At 38.4% G+C, this 19,346-nt stretch overlaps 1 protein-coding gene across 2 annotated transcripts in view; it reads right to left on the reverse strand.

Annotated features, from left to right (window-relative positions):
* Nucleotides 1–11,501, reverse strand: part of brinp3a.2 (bone morphogenetic protein/retinoic acid inducible neural-specific 3a, tandem duplicate 2) — a 41,695-nt gene extending 30,194 nt beyond the window's left edge. Inside the window, exons 1-3 of one of the 2 annotated variants that reach the window (XM_058779914.1) lie at nucleotides 10,883–11,501; nucleotides 10,659–10,786; nucleotides 1,891–2,193 (exon numbers count right to left, since the gene is read on the reverse strand). In XM_058779914.1, the coding sequence (XP_058635897.1) occupies nucleotides 1,891–2,090 (200 nt within the window). In that variant the 5' untranslated portion in view covers nucleotides 2,091–2,193; nucleotides 10,659–10,786; nucleotides 10,883–11,501. The remainder of the gene's footprint in view (nucleotides 1–1,890; nucleotides 2,194–10,658; nucleotides 10,787–10,882) is intronic. The other variant, XM_058779913.1, reaches the window with a different exon arrangement.
* Nucleotides 11,502–19,346: the final 7,845 nt, after the last annotated feature.

The following is a 19,346-nucleotide window of genomic DNA, read 5'->3' on the forward strand; positions in this document are numbered from 1 at the left end:
AAACGTGACAGCTGACAACAATATCAACAACAACTGTGTAAATACAAGTGGCAAACTGTCAAACAATGCAATTGTTCAGTTATTCCCAGCAACTGTTCAGTTAAGGCCCAGTGCATATTGAGATAGGTCAGGTGAATGGGTCTGAACTGGAAAATAATTTTTAGGCTAGACCCTATAGTACTAAGTATATCATAACAGAAAATCTACATATAAATGCATTGCATATGGCCCCATGTAAGTAGTTACAATAATATAATATAATATAATATAATATAATATAATATAATATAATAAATGGCTGAAACTTAAACATTTAGGAGCTTAATCAGTCTGTCTATTTAATAAGAAATTGCTATATTTAAATGTTTTACCTAAATTCTGGCATCCATGTGAAAGCTGCTCCTTTTCAATTAGTATTTTGATACAACACACTTATTTAATCATGGAGTGGTTGTAATCTTCCCCTAACACAGCGTTGCTGCCGACAGTAGCCATCTCGAGGGAACAGGTGATAATGCCGAGTAATAAGAATTAAGAGCCCACTAATCAGTTGGCCACATGATAAGACTATTAATCTTGCAGAGGGAGCGCTGAGCCTCTGATGCACCAGGTTTAGCCAACAGACTTAAAAAAAATCTCCAATGTTTTGATGAAGGACCAATCAGAGCAACCATGAAGTAGCTCCTACAAATTAGAAGATGTCAACTGTGGCCTCTGAGAACAGATGAATATTCGATAACTGTCCCTGCAATGATGGAAATGATGTATGAGAAATCACCAGTAATTTAAAAGCTGGAATTCAACAAAAAAAGCGTATTATGTTACTTCTGCCAAGTTCACTTCAGCAAAAAGAAGGCCTTTAGAATACACTACCTTTCAGAAGTTTGGAACAGGTAAGATTTTAAGACGTTTTTGAAATAAGCCTTTTATGCTCATCAATGCTACATTTAGTCAAAAATACACAGTAAAATTGTTATTTTTTAAATATTATTACAATTAAATAACTTATTTCCTATTTTAATAGGATCATCAATCATTCTAACATGCTAATCTTGTGCTCAAAATGTTTTCTTTTACTAGCAATGTTGAAAATATTTGTGCTGTTTAATATTTTTGTGGAAACTGCTATACTTTTTTTGTAACAATGTAAATGTCTTAACTGTCACTTTTGATTAATTAAATCATCCTTACTGGGAAAAAAAAGTATTTTCTTTCTTTCTTTCTTTCATAAAACCTTACTGACCCCAAACTTTTGAACAGCATGTATTGACAAAATATTTTACTGCAAGCTCGTTCATTTATTATTCATAAATTCAGTTGATACAAAGAAATAATTAATATGTTGACTCATCAGGTATATAGCAACAAACAATACACAGAACTTTATTATACTATATGGCAAAATATGTCACACTCCTGGTGATAATATATGTATTTTTTCTATATTTAGACATGATATGTCTAATTACTTGATATAGATAATTCTGTTGATTTCAACTCTTGTCAGTCAACTCTTCAGAGACCGTTTGAGTTCTGTTCTGATTTCTGTTGATTATAACATAATTGTTTTATAAAGACAACAAAACAGCAACAGGATTAAGCACAATTCAGAATTCAAGAATAGCCTCCCTTCTGATTCATGAGTTGGAATTTTAATTGGCGTGACATAACAAAAGACGAATTACTGGATTGTTAGGATTCAAAGAAATTCAACACAGATAATGCAGATAAGTTCAATCTAAATCATATGAATTCATTCTAGTAATGCAGAAGGTTTCTAAATGTGGCTAAAGCATTTAAATATACTGTAACTGGATCACGACCCGCTGACCTTCTGGCCCAATATAAAGCACAAAAACCATGGCAAGCCTCAGTTCAATTACAACTAACCTGTAGATCTTGTATCTCGTGGAAAATCCCTGACGGTTTCTCTCCACAAATTCAGTGTACTCTTGTGAGTGGTGAAATGGGCCCTTGTCAGAAAGAAGCCAGTCCAGGGGACCTGCAGGGCCTTCTTCAGCTAAACTGGCAGAGCTTGTCAGCCAGCAGCGAAGGCTGAAAGTCAGCAACAGCAGCTCCCATAGAGCCATGGGGGAGCAGCACAAGGCTTCAGCAGCACAGGCTCTGGTGCAAGACCACACTCCACCATCCGGCACTGAAGATCAGCATGGCTTCAGCCCCACAAACGCTCGCCTAAACACACAGATTCACACAGAAAGAACAAAGATGCATTAGTAAACACTCAGTCACCTTCACCTCCACTCAGACACACTCACCAAAACACCTGTTCCTTTAAGTGAAAAGTGCACACACACACAGACACAAAGACAGGCAATTAACAGGAAATTTAGTTTCCTTGAGGCCATGAAAACTATTTAGGACTCCGGAGAGATCTTGTCAACATAGAGAGGGGAGAAAAGTACGATGATTCTTTGTGGGAATAATCTACTAATTGTCTGTAAGTGAGAAGTGTAATGTATTCACATAAAAATGTTCTCTGCATGGTAATGAGTCTTTTAGTACTTCGGAGGAACAAAGTATCACCAAATTAACAATAAAAGAATGTAAGTGAAATAATAAGAACCTCCTGTGCACATGCTTCCAATTTTAGCATCTACTGTGCAACTGCGCCGTTTCATGAAATGGAGAAGTTCTCCCTAAAACTGCTTATATTAATCCAAATTATTTCTAACTTTAAACAAGCTTTTTTTTTTTTTCGCTTCAAGTGCAAACTGTATAAAAAGGCAAACATGCCAGATACGGTTTAAATCCAAGCACTGTAATTCAGTCACATGGTAAACAGATGCCATGAGCACATTTTCGACATCTCTTTCAGTAGTTAGTTCTCAGCGTCTCCCGCAGTCCCGCCCCTTGTTCTAACCCTGTTATTATTTCCATATTTCCACCAAGTGCTGTCAATCATTCTTCATGGCCGTGACCAAACCAGATGTTGGAATAGAGTCTCATTACTGTATTCTGATGACAGTCCGTCAAGTCGTGTGCCATGTGACCATATGTGTGGGCGACTTTCAAAAATCATCATACTTTTGTGGAACAGTGTGAAAGGAGATGCAAATACAGATTAAAATACAGACCTTGCGAAATAAATGAACCATATTGACTTGTGCATCATTGCTTATTACAACCTCTAATTACAAAAAGCACTACTATGCCTGAACTGCAGTACATTTATTTGCAGCAGGATAGAAATTACATAGCTCTTGGTCACCATATAATTTCATTAAATATGTTTAAGCTTAACGTTTCAAATCGCAATCACAAGTTGTCCACTTTTGGCATTTATTCCTATGGGAGGCCTTTCTTGGATGATGAATCTACCCTCATCTCACACAGAACTATAATGTATGTAGCACGCTGATAAGCACATCCATAACGGTGTGAATACAGCCCCGATCTGGGCTACAATGCTTTCTGCTGTGATTACAGCAGATTTAAAAGCAAGGCTTTTGCTGCATGACATCTAATTCTTCAACGCAGACATCCGTACTTCTCTATGCATATTGATGAGGAAGTCTCGGTGGAACACAGTAACCACTCAGTAGGGATCCTACAATGCGCTGCACTTCAGCGCCACAGTGCACCACAAAAAAGGCCCTTTCAAATGCCGCAATCTCAACGTTTCCATCAGCAATTCTTTTGACTTGCTATTTTTCCTCCTTGAGTAACAAGCGTTTTGCTTTTGTGTAAAATCACTGTTTACATTTCTCCGGAGAGCAAAGCATTGTAATATGTGTTCCAGTTCTTTTTCCCCCTCTTGGTAGGTGGGGGGGTTGGTAGCTCTGCTTGGCAGGTGGCAATGTGGAAAAAAAAAAAGAGACGATTAAAAGATGTGTAATGTAAGTCACAAGGGCAGAGGAAAGCTTTGGGATGCATGGCGCTTCTGGCTCGTGTTCTCTTCTGAACATACTGTTGAGTTATTTCAGCTTTACTCTTTATAACAAAGCAAAATACTCTCATTTTAGGCAGCAACTTGTCTTTAAGTACTTTATTCAAGAGCAGAATGCCAATGAGAGCAGGGTTGTGATCTCTGCAACTCTCCAGTCCTTTGAGATAAAACCTGCAACCTTGAGTCAACAGCTCATAACTGTACCCGCATCCTATCTTCATACACCAAACGTGTAAACATGTATTCATTGAGAGCACAGTTCATTTCAAAGCAATATGCTGCTATAATCACATTATCTCCCCCACCCAGTGCAGTAACAGGATTTTGGTTATTATCTGCAGGAATAATACCAGGTATGTGTCATTCCCTGTTTACAGGGGCATCATCAGACAATATCTGTGGTTACAAAAACAATACACTTCATCAAATGCTGTTGAACCGGTCCACCCCGAAAGAGGAGCCGAGGTGTACTTTTAGACCACAAATAAAACATCTGGCCTGAGAGAGAAATTAATTTTTTTTTTTTTTTTTATCATCAACGGCGGACGCATGAAAAGCACCAATGGTGCCACTTAAATATAACTAAACACCAAACAGGCTTGAAATATCCTCAGGCTGGTCTGAAATGACATAAAAGTGACAATTCTTTTGGTTCCTATACAACTTTATGTTGATTAAACCACGCCTTTCTATAAAAAGGCTCTGAAACAATACGTTCTGGGAAAAGTGCTTTCACCAATATAGCTGACTTGACATGACTTGACAAGTGTGACGTGTGGAGGACTAAAAGAAAATTGATGTATAAAATGTGTGGGATGAACAGAGAAATAAATGATGCAGGAAAAAGTGTAAACATAAATGAGGATAATTAAGAAATGAAATAAGTATCTGCATGAGCCAAATTAAGCAAAGGTCTGGTGGGAGAGAAGATCAAAACATTAGCTAGTTTTCTGGGAAACAAGGAGAAAATAATTATTCAGAGTTATGTTGGGTTAAATCATCGTAGAACTCATAAAGAGGTGTTTTAAGTGCTTTATAGGGATAAAATTATGTATACAGTTTTGCACGATCATCTTAGCCTTGCTACATGACATGCAATTTTTCATTTAAACTAGATGTTGCAAGAGTATTTGTATCATAACCTGCAGGGTCTGCAATAGCAATACAAACACTCGTATTGTAATTTGTCATGTAAATGGTGACTATGACAAGGTCCTGTGTATTCACCTAGAGGGACGAATCATTTTAAAACTACAGCCATGCCTGGTAATAAGAGAGAAGCAGACTAGACAAATAGCTGTCTGAATGACAAAAAGCCAATCTGTTTTAAACGGTATACCATTTTGCTCAAGCGCATTGAGTTATATTCATTAAGCAGCATTGCGACTCGGTCATTTTAGATTATGCTCATGTTATTGTGGACAGATTATTAATAAATAACTGAATAAAACCAAACAGATAATACAAAGAATATCCATTTAGCAAGAAATAAATAGAGAAATTCCTCTTTTAGGCTATTTCCTTTCCTTTGTTGTCTACAGTGAAGATGAACATCTCTGCAAGGTCGCTGAAATGGGAATCTTTCAAATGAAATGACTACAGGAACTAAACGAACAAACATCCTTCACGATTTGTTGAAAAATGCATCTAACGACAAGGTACTTTATGAAATTCTACAGGTGCGTTCAACTGACCTATAATATAAATATAAATAAATAAAAATCTGCATTTACGTTAAATGCATTTACACAAAATGAAAGTGACCTTTTAATTTTTTTTTTTTTTTGTAAAAATCAACATTACGCCACACATGCTGTTGACTAACTTAACTTCTGAAGCTAGTATTGAACCCTGAATCCTTTAATAAAAAGATATTGCATTATTGCTCCACTCTGTGCACATAACCTTACATTACAACAAGAACAAGAACTAAAGTAAAACCAAGCTCAGAGTGAAGTGTTATCAAAGTACTTTTGAAAGGTTGAGATGATGAGATCTGGGATCTCTCAAACTGAGTTCTCAATGGCATTTGCGTCAACCATGTTCAGAGGATAGACTCAAGTGTGCACTTTGGACTCAGGGCATCTGTTCAGTTCTTTCATTTACAACCTGTGCAATTGCAATGAGTTTTGGCTGTCTCTGCTGGAAGCATGCAAATGAAGATACCTTCTCTGAGATATTTCCTGCTCTAAATTTGTGTCCGCAGGGTGGATGGAGGGTTGTCTGACTGTTTGAAAAAGTGTGTATCTTAGGTGAGAGTTGATTACAGGGTTGTATTACAATTTCTACAGTAGGATCCCACTATTTGTAATTCTGGTTCTTTCAGGCTTGACTTCAAGTCATCCCTGAAACCACCTTCAAAGTCTGAGCAGGAACCGATAAACCTTACATCCTCCTCTCTCCGCTGACTAATGAGCTTTTACTCTTAATTAGCAATGTTATTCTCTAACCCATGACAATCAACAGTGTCTTTCATTGTGTGCCTGAGGGTAAAAAGGTTTCTTAGCGAAATAATGTGTCTGGAAGTCATAATTATTTATCCGTGTTTCGTTTGAGAACAAAAGGATGTGTACAAAGAGATTTGCAGTGTGTAATGTATCAAAGAGAATATCCCAGCAGATAGGCAATAAAAGAAATATGAAATACTAGCTTATATCAGTGCATGGGACCAAAAGGAGGAAAAGGAATGACAGCCATTGTGTTGAGTGTTAAATGCAAATCAAATATTCCCTCTAATCTTGCTGTCACTTTGAGAAATGGACCTCTAGGAGCAGACAAGCCATGAAACTAAAATAATTGTCAGATTCTAGATGAAACGCTGAGCATCAGACAAAATAATATCAATTTGCAGTGAATGTTCAGGTACATTTTAGCATACTGCTGATACAGCGGACAACCTTGTGTGTCCATATGCAAAGAAAAAAATACCCATAATATACTACAGCAAGTGTATATTTCATATGCTATCTTTGTTGCATCATCCAGATCCATAAATGACAATCTTATAAATACGCATGTCTTTGCACATTAGTCAGAGCATTACTCAAAAGGACAATGGAGGACCCAAAATCTTGTGGAAAAAGCAAACAAAGGGATAAAGAATACAAAGAATGGAAAGAAAATAATAAATGTAGTGTTGTTTGTTCACCAGCACTCTGGAAGCCACATTTAATATCACATGTTCCTGAGAGCATAATGTCTCTATGGACATGGCACACATTTTAATATGAGGGTTTGAAAATGCTCAGTTCATGTCTCTAGGGTGCAATGACTGCTCTTTTTATATAAAAAGACTAATAGTAATACAAATCTATATTAATAAAGCCTTTGATCTTTGAGGAAGCATGAACAACAAGGTAGCCATTCTTTTGATCATGGATATAATCATTTGTTTGGATGATCCATGATTTAAAAGGCCATAGCTTATGGTTTTGATGAGTCATCCAGTTAAGATATTCAGGTCAGGACATGTATGCACAGAGTAAAGGTTTATAGTAAATCAGTTAACCATGACTAATAAATAGGGGGCTGAATTGCATTAAAATTTCTGTTGGTACGGATAAAACCCAACAAAGAATTGATTACAGGTTAGAAATAAAAGTCACAGTAATAGAGCACAGAGCCAGTGGTAATGTACAAGATGCTGATTTAATTGCTGCTTTACTTATTGCCTTTTTGATCGTAAAGTTCTCACTTTTACATTTTTATTTGGCCACATATCAGTGAAAGGCTCAGCACAATACAGAGAGGGAAAAAGCAGCAATTAATCTCAGAAAACAACCCATGGTCTTCTTTTCTAAATTTAGCCAGACATAGAGTCTCCTTTTCAAACACAGACCATTACGGGTTGGCCCTCACATGATATAAATATATCTTACAAATTCCTTCCGAAATACTTAACATTTAAACTTAGAGCCATAACTTAACTAAAACATGTATGGAAATCTGTAGGACTGAAATGATCTGAATGTTGCTTCAGATACAGTATGAATTTGTGTTACCATCTTGTGAGTTATGATAAATCAATGTCCTAATTGTACGTTGTCTGTACACACTGAATAACTGAGCCGAGCTGAGGATTTTGGGCCAAAGAAATCTCATTATGGATGAAGCAGAAATTGAAACAGATCAACAAAATGTCCCGTCGCTGGTTAGAATAAAAACTTAGAGTTCCATGGAGGTGTCTGCTTGTTGTTTTATTGTGTCACTTTTGGTTAGGACACAATGTGACATTGAGGTTTAAAAGACACACAATTTTGTAAAAAAAAAAAAATAATCGAACAAATTCTACATGTCAAGGAATTCGCAATGACACCCGAAACCTTTTAGCTGCGTCGCTTTCATGCATCTCTCTTATTGCTTGTCATTTCGTACACGCATCAAGGTTTTTGTTTGCCTAGTTGAAAGGTGTCATGTCACATCTTTACCTTCTTTTCAACTGCGTACTCCCAAGGGTCTCTTTGTTTTCAAGCTCTAATCAAGGAGCCAATGTTCCTGCGCCTGTCTTTTCACACGTTTGTCTCGCAGAAATCTCAGCATCAGGATGGATTCGGTGATCCAGCTCATTATCATAAAATAATGGGCTACGGCTCACCATCATAAAGCTCCGCTCCTGCTCGGGCCTGTCTGCTTGCTGCATGTTCAACCAATCAGTCGTCGCTGTGAAATTTCTGATGTGCTGGAATTGCTGCAGAAGGGCCTTCACGCATGAGTCATTCATTAATTTGAGGACTTGTTAGGGAGCCACTTTACCTGCAGACAGCCATTTGAAGAAAAAAGGCCCCATTGAGGCAAATTCACAAGACTAGGAAAGGTATTTTGCTGGCTCTCTCGGGCTCTCATCCATGGCTATATCGCACATCAGTATAGGATGAATGAGCCTTTGAGCTAGAACACTACTGGATGCTGATGTTTGCACGTATTTGTGTAATTGTCTGTGTGTGCTTGCGCTAAAAGGTCTTTTTGTCTTTTATGTGGCCGCCAAAAGCTCTAAATGGTGTTTTTGGAAAATGGCAAAAACTGTGCCAGCAGATAGCAATGATGAGAGACAGCTGGGATACAAAGGCACACACACACTTAGTTAGACCCTTCACACAGGGAAATGTGAATGCAGCATTCAGATTGTCAGTGTTGTGGTGCCAGTGACTCTTTTGCAAAGACATCCACTGTGCAGGGGTAACAGCACTCACACAGAGAGAATAAACTCTGCAGTAAGTAACACATAAGGTTTCTGTGCCTCCATCAACGACAATAAGAAATCTAGTTTCCAAACGTATGGTTACCAGGTCTACTGCCTGACCCAAATAAATACAAAAAGACTGAAAAGAACGCAATTCCCATTGGTGCCACTAGTGGAACTGTAATTAGACAGTTAAGTTCAAATAATTAATTAATTGAATAATCTTACATATTAATAATGGTATGCATAAATATCTTAAATTTAAGTTCACCAAAAAATGAAAATTGTCATCATTTACTTGTGCTAATGTCATTCCAAACCTATGATTTGGTTATCAACTTTTTTCATGCAAATATCATCTTTGTGTTCCACAGAAGAAAGAAAATCATTAGAATGAATACGAGTGAGTAAAGGATAAAACATAATAATAATAATAATCATTTTTGCGTAAACTATCCAATTAAGACCAGAGCACTGAATGTTTGCTATGCATGCTGTCTCAGAAATATGATTCACAGCACATTTGTAATGAAGAGTCATGTAACACTCTTCTGCTACAATCATTGGCTTTTTATGTGCTCTCTCCATTGGCCAGATACAGTATTTCTTCATCAGAACCCTCACTACCTCACTGGTGTTGTGTAAGGAGCTGAATCAGTTCCCCACCCCACCTTCACATTAAGGTACTAGATTTTCCTATAATTAATGTCATTTAGTTTTAAAGCAATTCCAAGTAAGTTATAAACTATTTTACTAACAGATGGTACAGCTGATATAGTGACACCAATTATAGCAAAAATATATTAGCAGCTGATTCGCAGCAAACTCCGATGCCTCATTTGATAGATTTTCTGTAAGCATACAGCTGTGTAGCATACAGTATATTAAGCTTGCTTGGCTTTCACACACTGACATTAGAATCCCATGCTATAATTGTTGACTGTTCGAGAGAAAAAAAAAATGGTTCATAGATATTTTATGCATCACTGGTTGTTACAAAATCAGCTCAAGACTCTTTCATGTGAACAAGATTAATTGTGAAGTTAGCAACCCTTATAACCTGTAACTTGCATCACAGGTCAAATGCAAAAGCAAAATAATATTCCGCTTCACAATCATATTTTTTTCCCAGTATTTTTTCCATCATACTTTGAACACCTCATACTACTGAATACCTCTAAAACAAGATACATTTACTTGAGAGGCAAAGCTGCATAAAATATTAAGGCTTGTTTTCAGAGAATACATTGTGAATTAGATCTATTTTTATTGATTTAGCATAAATGTGATTTATGCATAAAAGGTTTATGCTTAAAACATGAAAAACAAAACTTAATGTCAGATATATTCTCTAAAAAAGTCCATTAAAGTCTTTGCCTCTGGAATATATTTATCTTGTTTCAAGAATTTTTTAAGATGCTTAGAAAAACACTGATTAAGAAAATGGTTTTAGCAATACTGAAACTTGGTGTGTGTGTGTGTGTGTGTGTGTGTGTGTGAGAGAGAGAAAGAGAGAGAGAGAGAGAGAGAGAGAGATGTCTCTCTGTATCAAACACCACATGGCATAAATACATGAATGGTCTTGAGGGATCACAGCTGTAACTCATGTAAGAAGCTGTGTAGTCTTCATGGGTTTCTGTATGCTCATCATTCATGAGAACGATGTGACGATCAGGTAGCATTTGTTCAAAGTTGTCCCGCTGCAGCAAGAGGCAAGGATTATATTTGCAGCGCACAGTCAACGGACAACAACTTAGAGCATGTCAAAACGAACACGATTGAAAAATACAACTCACCACAACGTAGCTCAATGTTGAAACTTCATCCGATAATGTCCCATTCTTCGCTGAATCAGTTTTTTTTTCTTCTTCTTCTTCTTCTCCTTCACAAGAGTATTTAACGGGCACCAGCTTAAAACCCACGGAAGTAATGAAAACTGTTTAGCGTAAAGACAAAATGGACGAAAGGTCGCACAGGCAGCACCTAAATATTTAAATTGGTGCTACTTCACTATAGTCCAACTTCGGAAACAATGCGCTCCCATTATAATGCGAAGGTAAGGTCATCCGTGTAGTGCTCTGAATTGTTCCTTGAAGAAGAAATAACCGCATTTAATCAAACAATGTCGAATAGATAAATCCACTAGCAGTACAGACAGTTAGAAACAGACCGCAGCTATCAGTTAAAGCTCGTGGTTCAGTTTAACATCCGCCAACGGACTGCGACACCGAGGCTGTTCGGTCTCTATTGAAAGTGCCTGTAGATATCCCTCTATAAAGTCAGCCCCATCACATAGCTCTGCTTGACCCTCCTACTCTGCATCGTTGTCCGTGTGTATGTGTGTATGTGTGTGTGTGTGTGTGAGAGAGAGACAGAGCCAAATTTCAATGGATAGACGCTGGCAGACGCGGGCGCGCGCCCTCTCTCACCCAAGTCACATGTTTAAAACACAAGTAGCCCTCTGTAATGGCTTTTCGGAGGATATGCATAAAACCCGAGACGAGGGTGGAATGATAAGCAGGCTATGTTACCAAATCTAGAGATCTATGTAAGTAAGTGGTTAAAGAAAATGCGTTCCACCTTTTTTTTCTGAATAACTTTAGAATACTGTAAGCTATTGTGAATACAACAGTTCTACTGGTCAGCAGGTCAGAACCCAATGTTATCTATGTGCAAGCAGTGTTTGTGTGTTTCTACCACTTCATCTTTTCTGAATTAATAATAGTATGGAATTATTCTTATAAGAGTTTTTATGCAAACAGTATAAATTCTAATTTACTGTAAAATGTTGTAAAGTTGACAGCTAAAAACTGCCAGGTGTGGTTGCCATTGACATAAAAATAAAAATACAGTGACAATGTTACAAGCATTATGAGATGACATGACTGTATATTTTATTGCAATTAGCTATTAAATCATATAATGTTAAAATAATAGCCTATTTAAGCTATTAAAATGTGTTTGTTATTTTAAATTGTACTTTTATAACACAGCTGGTCCAAAAGAAAGCAACATGATAATTTGGAAATTGTCCTCTCCTAAATAAAATAGCTAAACTAAATGTAGACATTTACTAAATAAAATAAAGTGCATCATGAAACATTCTAAGGTACAAACTGTAGTTGATATTTAAAATAAATAAAATAAAAAGAATAATATAGCCCTGTCAGTCCTCTGTCGTGTGTGTCATGTGTTCCTGCCTCTTGTTTCCATATTTGGTCTTGTTCCTGTCCTTGATAAGTGTGATTATTAGTTAAGTCTTGTCCAGCTGTGTTTTAGTAATTATCAGTAATTGTCTTGTGTATTTAGTTCCTGCCTGTTTAGTTAGATTTGGTCTGGTCTACTCGTTATTCCCCGGTGTTCCTGTCTGTGTGAACCTTGCCTTGTCTTGCCCTGTCCTGATGTCACCATTAAAGACTATTATTTTGAAGTTACTCCTAGTCTCTGTGTTCCTCGTTCCTCCTGCTGTGTGCAGAAGACCAGACCACAACAGTAAGCGGCGCCCCTTCACCACGTTTTGTTTTGGTTTTCTTGTTTTGTTCCTGTGTGTTTGTCCCGCGGCATGGAAGTCGCCGCTCGTCCTTCCCGCTCTAGCCCACGGAAAGGCGTGGGAGTTCGGTGGGATGGCCGCGAGTCCGCCGGCCGCGAGCCTCTCCAGTCCGCCGCCGTCCGCGGCTCTCTTCAGCCCGCCGTTCGCGGGAAAAGTCCGCCGCCGACCGCGGCTCCCAGGTCAAGTTCACGGGCAGCCGCCGTGCTCACCGTCGTCCGCGGGGAAAGCCAACCCGCCGACCGCGGCTCACCTTAGCCCGCCTGGAGCGCATATGGCAAGCCGGCCTGGAGCGCAAGCCCGCCGGCCGCCGCTGACTCCAGTCCAGTCTTGTCGTGCCCACAGGAACACTTTAATCGAACCTTGTCATGTCTTGTCCATGGAGACTCGTCGAGGGCAGGCGGCTCCTTTAGTCGTGGCCATGGAGGCCATTCCAGCCGCCTGCCTCCCTGTCGTGGAAGTGGAGGCGGTTGCTGAGGGACCCTGTGAGGGCCCCTGACTCCTTGTCATGCCCAGAAGAAGCCTCAGCTTCCGAGCTTGCCCAGGAGGCTTCCTGTTCCTGTGGGCTGTCCTGTCTGTGTGTCTGGCCTGTCCTGTTCCTGTCTGTTTAGCCCTGGAGGGCTATCCTGTCCTGTCTGTGTGTCTGGCCAGTGTCCTGTTCGTTAAGCCCTGGTGGACTCCTGATACCCCCTAGATTCCCCAAGGAAATTTTGGGGGGGTTAGTAGAGCTCCGGGTGGAGTGGCCGGGCCGAGGGACCCAAGGCCACGGCCACGAAGACCAGCTGCCTTGGCCGCCTGAGCTCCCAGCCCTGCCAGGGCCTCCGTCTGTCTGTTCCGCTCTGGAGGTCCCTGTCCATGTCTGTCCTGAGGGGCCTCCAGAGTGCCCTCCCTCCCTGGTGGAACTGTTACGGCGCGGGTCGCGCCTTCCGGGAGGGGGGAGTAATGTCAGTCCTCTGTCGTGTGTGTCATGTGTTCCTCCCTCTTGTTTCCATATTTGGTCTTGTTCCTGTCCTTGTTAAGTGTGATTATTAGTTAAGTCTTGTCCAGCTGTGTTTTAGTAATTGTCTTGTGTATTTAGTTCCTGTTTAGTTAGATTTGGTCTGGTCTACTCGTTATTCCCCGGTGTTCCTGTCTGTGTGAATCTTGCCCTGTCCTGGAAAAAAAAGTGCAAAAAATTCAATAATTAAACAACACTGCGTCGATGGGGGCTACCTGATGGAGTGTTTTGTCTGTCATTAGAACGGCTGTAACTGTTATCTGAAGCAGCAAGTGCATTGCATTATATGCTTTCATCAACTTTTACAGGTTATATAACTTTGATTGTCGCTATATGGGCGCTTAGTTTTTCTTGTTTAATACACTTGGCCAAAATCTCAAATTAAGCGCTTATGCACAGGATATTTAAAACGTATAGCCTACACAAGTACATAGACGGCAAATAACTAATTCTTCTCCACTCTTCAAACACACAAAAACATTATCCTTTACAGACATAGTGTTTGAGTAAAGAAAACGCTGTACTATTCAAACATCAATTATTTATTTACCCTTGCATTTCGAAATGCTGTGCGCGGTGAGTCAGTCTGAATGGAGGCGGGGTGAAGTTACGAAGTTTCGCTGAGAGCTCAATGATCCAATGGCGTTACGAAGTTTTACTGACAAGTTATTTTAGTGCTTATCATTGGTTTACTATTTTTAAAACTCTGATTTAAAATAATAAAAACGAATTCTAATCGACTCAAGTTTGGATAATTTTTCACAGCACCTGACTGGGCTAGAGTATGGCAACTGCTATACTCTGCCATACGCAAACGCCGCCCCTGATGGTAAGGTAACTGTCAACCAATTAACAGATTTTTGCTGTAACATTTACATTGCATTATTTTTCCAACATTTTTACAGTGTGGCATTTAAATGTATCACCTGATTCATTTGAGGTTATTCCGAAATGCGAGCAGCGTGTGTGGGTGCTGAAGTCTCTATCCCTGGCCCGAAGCCTCTGTACATCTGTGTGGTAGGAGTGATTCAGACAGCAGTGGCAGCTAATAAAAATCATACCTCTGATTTCAGTCCGTTGCATCAATGTCCAAATTTTACTATCAGTATAAATCAGAAAGAGACGAGACCTTTAAGCAGCAGGAGTTCACTACAGCCATACTTTTAATTTTTTTTAATCAACAAAACATCCACACAAACAAACAACAGGGAGGGAGAGGGGAGGGGAGGGGGAGGGGAGGGGGAGGGGAGGGGGAGGGGAGGGCTGCAGCCATACTTTGATGTGTAGCCGATAGAATTTCAGACCAGAAATAACTTCTTTTCATTGGCGTTAAAGTATTGCTTAAACCCAATTCTGACTACAATCAAAATGGCTCTCCGACCATGGACAAATTCAGCACAAATCCATTACAGAGGTTGGCAAAGTGAGATTGTTTGTCTTCTGGCAATCTGCTGGAACACGCATCAGTCCTGTGTGTGTTATCGGGGAACTGATTGTGATGGATTAGATACATGGGCAACGTCCAGAATGGACATTCTCTGAACGCAACGCTGCACTGGAACTGTCTGTGGTGCTGAACTGCTACAGAGCATTGGACTGTACAGTGTAACTTTTGCCATATCCATTCATTGTATTGTGTATAGGTGTATTAGATAATGGGTAATTAGCCTAGATAATTAAACAAAAGTAATATTGCTGCTGCCCCAATCATTGATTATGCATGTACAGTACATAAAGACATGTGTGGACTTGAAGGATTAGAGTCATAGCTCTTGGGAAGGCATGTAACAGATGGCCTGTAGTATGTCTGCCAAACCATCATTCGAAGGCCAAACTCTTAGTGGTGTTCTTACATTTTCAAGCATAATCAAGTGCAAATGGTTTATCAAGAATGTTTGAACTATTGTACCAACTATGATCTATCCTAATGTGCAAATAAATAATAGTAGTGTCACAAGTAGCTGAAATATATGTCTACTTGGCTGAGTCTCAGTCAAACTAGTGGACATGCACTTATGTTTGTTGGCATATTAAAACCAAACTTGGTTGGGTATGTTGGTATATTAAAAATAAACTTTGTTTGTGCACACAGGTTTGGAATAACATGAAAATTGACTTAAAGTTTACTCACCTCTGGCCATCCATGGTGTAAAAGAGTTTGTTTCTTCATCAAAACAGATCTGGAGAAATTTAACATTACATCACTTGCTCACCAATGGATTCTCTGCAGTGAATGGGTGCCGTCAGAGTGGGAGTCCAAACGGCTAATAAAAACATCACATTAATCCACAAGTAATCCATCAGTTAATGTCTTGTGAAGTTTAAAGATTTGTGTTTGTAAGTAACATATCTATCATGATGGCATTTTAACTTTAAACTGTCGCTTTGGCAAAAAATTCCAGTCCATAATCAATAATAACTCTTCCTCCAGTGAAAAAATCCATACCTTGTTGTCCTCTCATATCAAAATCCACCAACATATTTGCTTAGAACTGTTTTGAACTGTTTTTGCTTGCTTGATCTGTGCATATTTCTGTTCTGATTCAGATGAGACACCTTTTTTACTGGCGAAAGCAATATTATGGATAAAGGATTCATATTTTTGCCGAGGCAATGGTTTGAAGTTTAAACATGCATTAATGATGGACTTCTTTAGACAGCTTTGTGTTTGGCTGTTTGGACTCTCATTCTGATGGTACACACTTTACTCCATTGGTGAGAAAGTGATGTAAGGCTAAATTTCTCCAAATCTGTTTAAATGAAGAAAAAAACTCATCTACATTCTGCATGGCCTGCGGGTGAGTACATATTCAGCAAATTTTCATTTTTGGGTAAATTATTCCTGTAAGAGCATGGCACGTTATAATGCATAAGTCATGTCACTTTATGCAGTGTAAAATGTTTTGTCAGTTAACCTAAAAAAAGGTCTTTGTGTGGTGACATCAAAATGAACTGGTTTTATTCAAGTCAACATATTATTTAATATGACTGAATCAAGCTCACAATAAGGTGGGAGTAACTTCCTTAGATAAACAGCAGATGTTCTGTAGATGTTTAATTTACAGTGTTTATAGACCCTAAACAATACAGACAGGCATGGCATTGAATCTTAAAAGCAAATTATTCAAAGCTCTCATTGAACCCATTGGATTCTATGGTTAATCAAATCATCGGTTTTCTTGCCTACAGCACCATTTTTATGTGGTCTGAGGATCCTATCAGTTCTTAAGCTTTTTAGTCCCTGCTGAGCGCAGTTGGAGATTGAGATTATCTCTGACTGAGTTGGAAAACTTTCTCTGGCATTGGAGTCTAATGCTCTCAGATTTTGATGTAATTTGACCTTGGCCTTCCTCAATATCCTGTAGTGAATATAGAGGACAGTTGATTCAGATAACTCCATTTCGTGAGCTAGCAAAATGAATTTGGCTCTGTTGGACTAAGCGCTGTTTCACCCCAGGTCTGTTCGTTCTGGTTTATCACTTTCCAGAATACCACCATCCAGAGCTGTTATCTACTTTACATTTAAACAGGCGGAATTATTCCGTACCCTCTGAGCTGATGAGAAACACACAATAACTCCCACTGATTAACACATGCTATTTTTTTATGATAGACTCATCTGCTCTACTGGGTAGAATATTGAAATGAAAAGCACATTCTGGTCATTATAATATCATAGGGTGAATTACAGCACAATCTTATCGGTTCCTATCACTTCAGAGGGTTTTGGTATTTATTTATTTATTTATTTTTAGCATTATAAGTCTCCCTACTTTTATGTACTCATACTGTTTTTATTATTACCTCAAAGGATATGTTCCTATTGATTTTGGCATTGAGATGCCCTTGCTGAGAAAAATCTGCAGACACTTTAGTTGTAAAGGATTTTTTTCTTTCGTTCTTTAACATCATAAATGCTCATCTCCTTGTACAGTGACTTACTGCTTTCAGACCCCTGCTTATGACTGTAAAATGTCCCCATGGATGTTTGTTCAATAATAAAAAAAAATGTGAGAAAATGAAACTGAGAAAGATTTCAACACAAGCAAAATCTCTAAGATATTAATCTCAGTGTTCTGTAGTGCGGCAACTAATTTCAGTGTATTTGAAAAAGGTAAGCTGTCATTTTCTTTACCTCACGATTGTGTCCAATAAAGATAATACTGTTTATTTCATAATAAATTATAGTACTCTGGGCAGAAAATTAGTCTGTAAAATCTGCATATTTATTTATTTTATTTTTGTTTTTATTATTAATATATATACAAAGAGAACACGAAATAAAGATACAGACTATAACAACACACAACATACAACAAGCTGTGTACAAAAACAACAACAACAACAAAAAAAAAAAAATCACATTTATGTATAGGTTGGGAGTGTTGAGTATTATGGGTGTTGAGGGTATTAATTTCTTGAAGTATTTAGTAAATCTGCATATTTATTTAATTATAATTAATTATTTTAATCAAGCAACAAATTATTTATTTTATTTTATTTTTAGGGGTAACATTTGTTTAACATTATAGATTTTAATATCTAATTGTCCTGTATGCAGTGGCTGAAATACATGCAGGAGATATAATGGTAAAGGTGGAGCAAAAATTCTTAAGGGGCACAAGAAAGTCTGATGCATATACAGGTTGAGAATATGATCTGATAGGCAAGTGATGCACTATACCTTGGTTAGAAGGATTTTTTCTGTTCAATTTTGAAACCCGGCAGGCTACAGCAGTCCTAATCTGGAGGCGAATAGTCTTTGAGTTAGAGAGAAAAAAACATAACACAGTTCACTGCCTTCTCTCAAACACACACACGATCAATAGTCTGAGTGGTAGCCTGACAACTGAAAAAACAAATGTTATTCTAGATTTATACAGTCAAAACACACCCTAACTAATGGTGCCCGAAAATGCATTGGTTTTAGCCAGACAACAATAAACACAAAATGATTTGCTAAATTAAAACTTAATCCACACATTGCACACTGAAATCGACTGCTGTGCGCTTCAGAGGTTGTTTGGATAAATCTTTGAAGACTGCGATGACGGGTATAATTCAGGGTCATAAGAATGACTGCTTTGTGACAACGTTGAGAAGAGAGCTGGCAAAAAAGTGCATGGCTCAGCATATTATATGGTGCCATTAAAATTCAATTTACAGCCGGTTTCAGACATTGCCTGTACTTTCAAGCAATGTGAAGGCAGCTCACCTTCCAAGTTGAAGATGTGGCAGACATTGCAAATTGACATGGCATTTCAGTGCTGTGGAGCTATTTATTAACCTTATCACTGCTTGAACTTTCTTAACAATGCCCTTCCTGTGTGGAGACCTGGTCAGTATTGTCAGCAGCTGAAATTAAAGTGAAATTCTTAGAAAATAGCTTGGCTGCATCTTCAAATTCAAAAGTATGCATGTCGCTAAGAAAAGGTGAGATGTGCCTTTGACAGGCAAACCTGCCAGGACTAGTCAAGTATGTCTTTGCAGCAGCAATAATAGATCGGGAAATGCAGCATGCTGAAAAGATGAAATACATTTATTAATTATTATTACCTGAATGTTCAAGATGTTTTTGACTGGTTAGGAATTTTTGGGGCGTTTTCTCTGGTTGAAGTATTATTATGGATTATGAACAGGTATTTTGGCCAGAAGTGAAGTTTAAATGTCTTGATGAATTTGTTTTTTTACAAACAAGCAGCTTTTCACTTCACAA

This window comes from Onychostoma macrolepis, chromosome 06 (genome assembly GCF_012432095.1).
Source record: "Onychostoma macrolepis isolate SWU-2019 chromosome 06, ASM1243209v1, whole genome shotgun sequence".
Classification (NCBI taxonomy): Eukaryota; Metazoa; Chordata; class Actinopteri; order Cypriniformes; family Cyprinidae; genus Onychostoma; species Onychostoma macrolepis.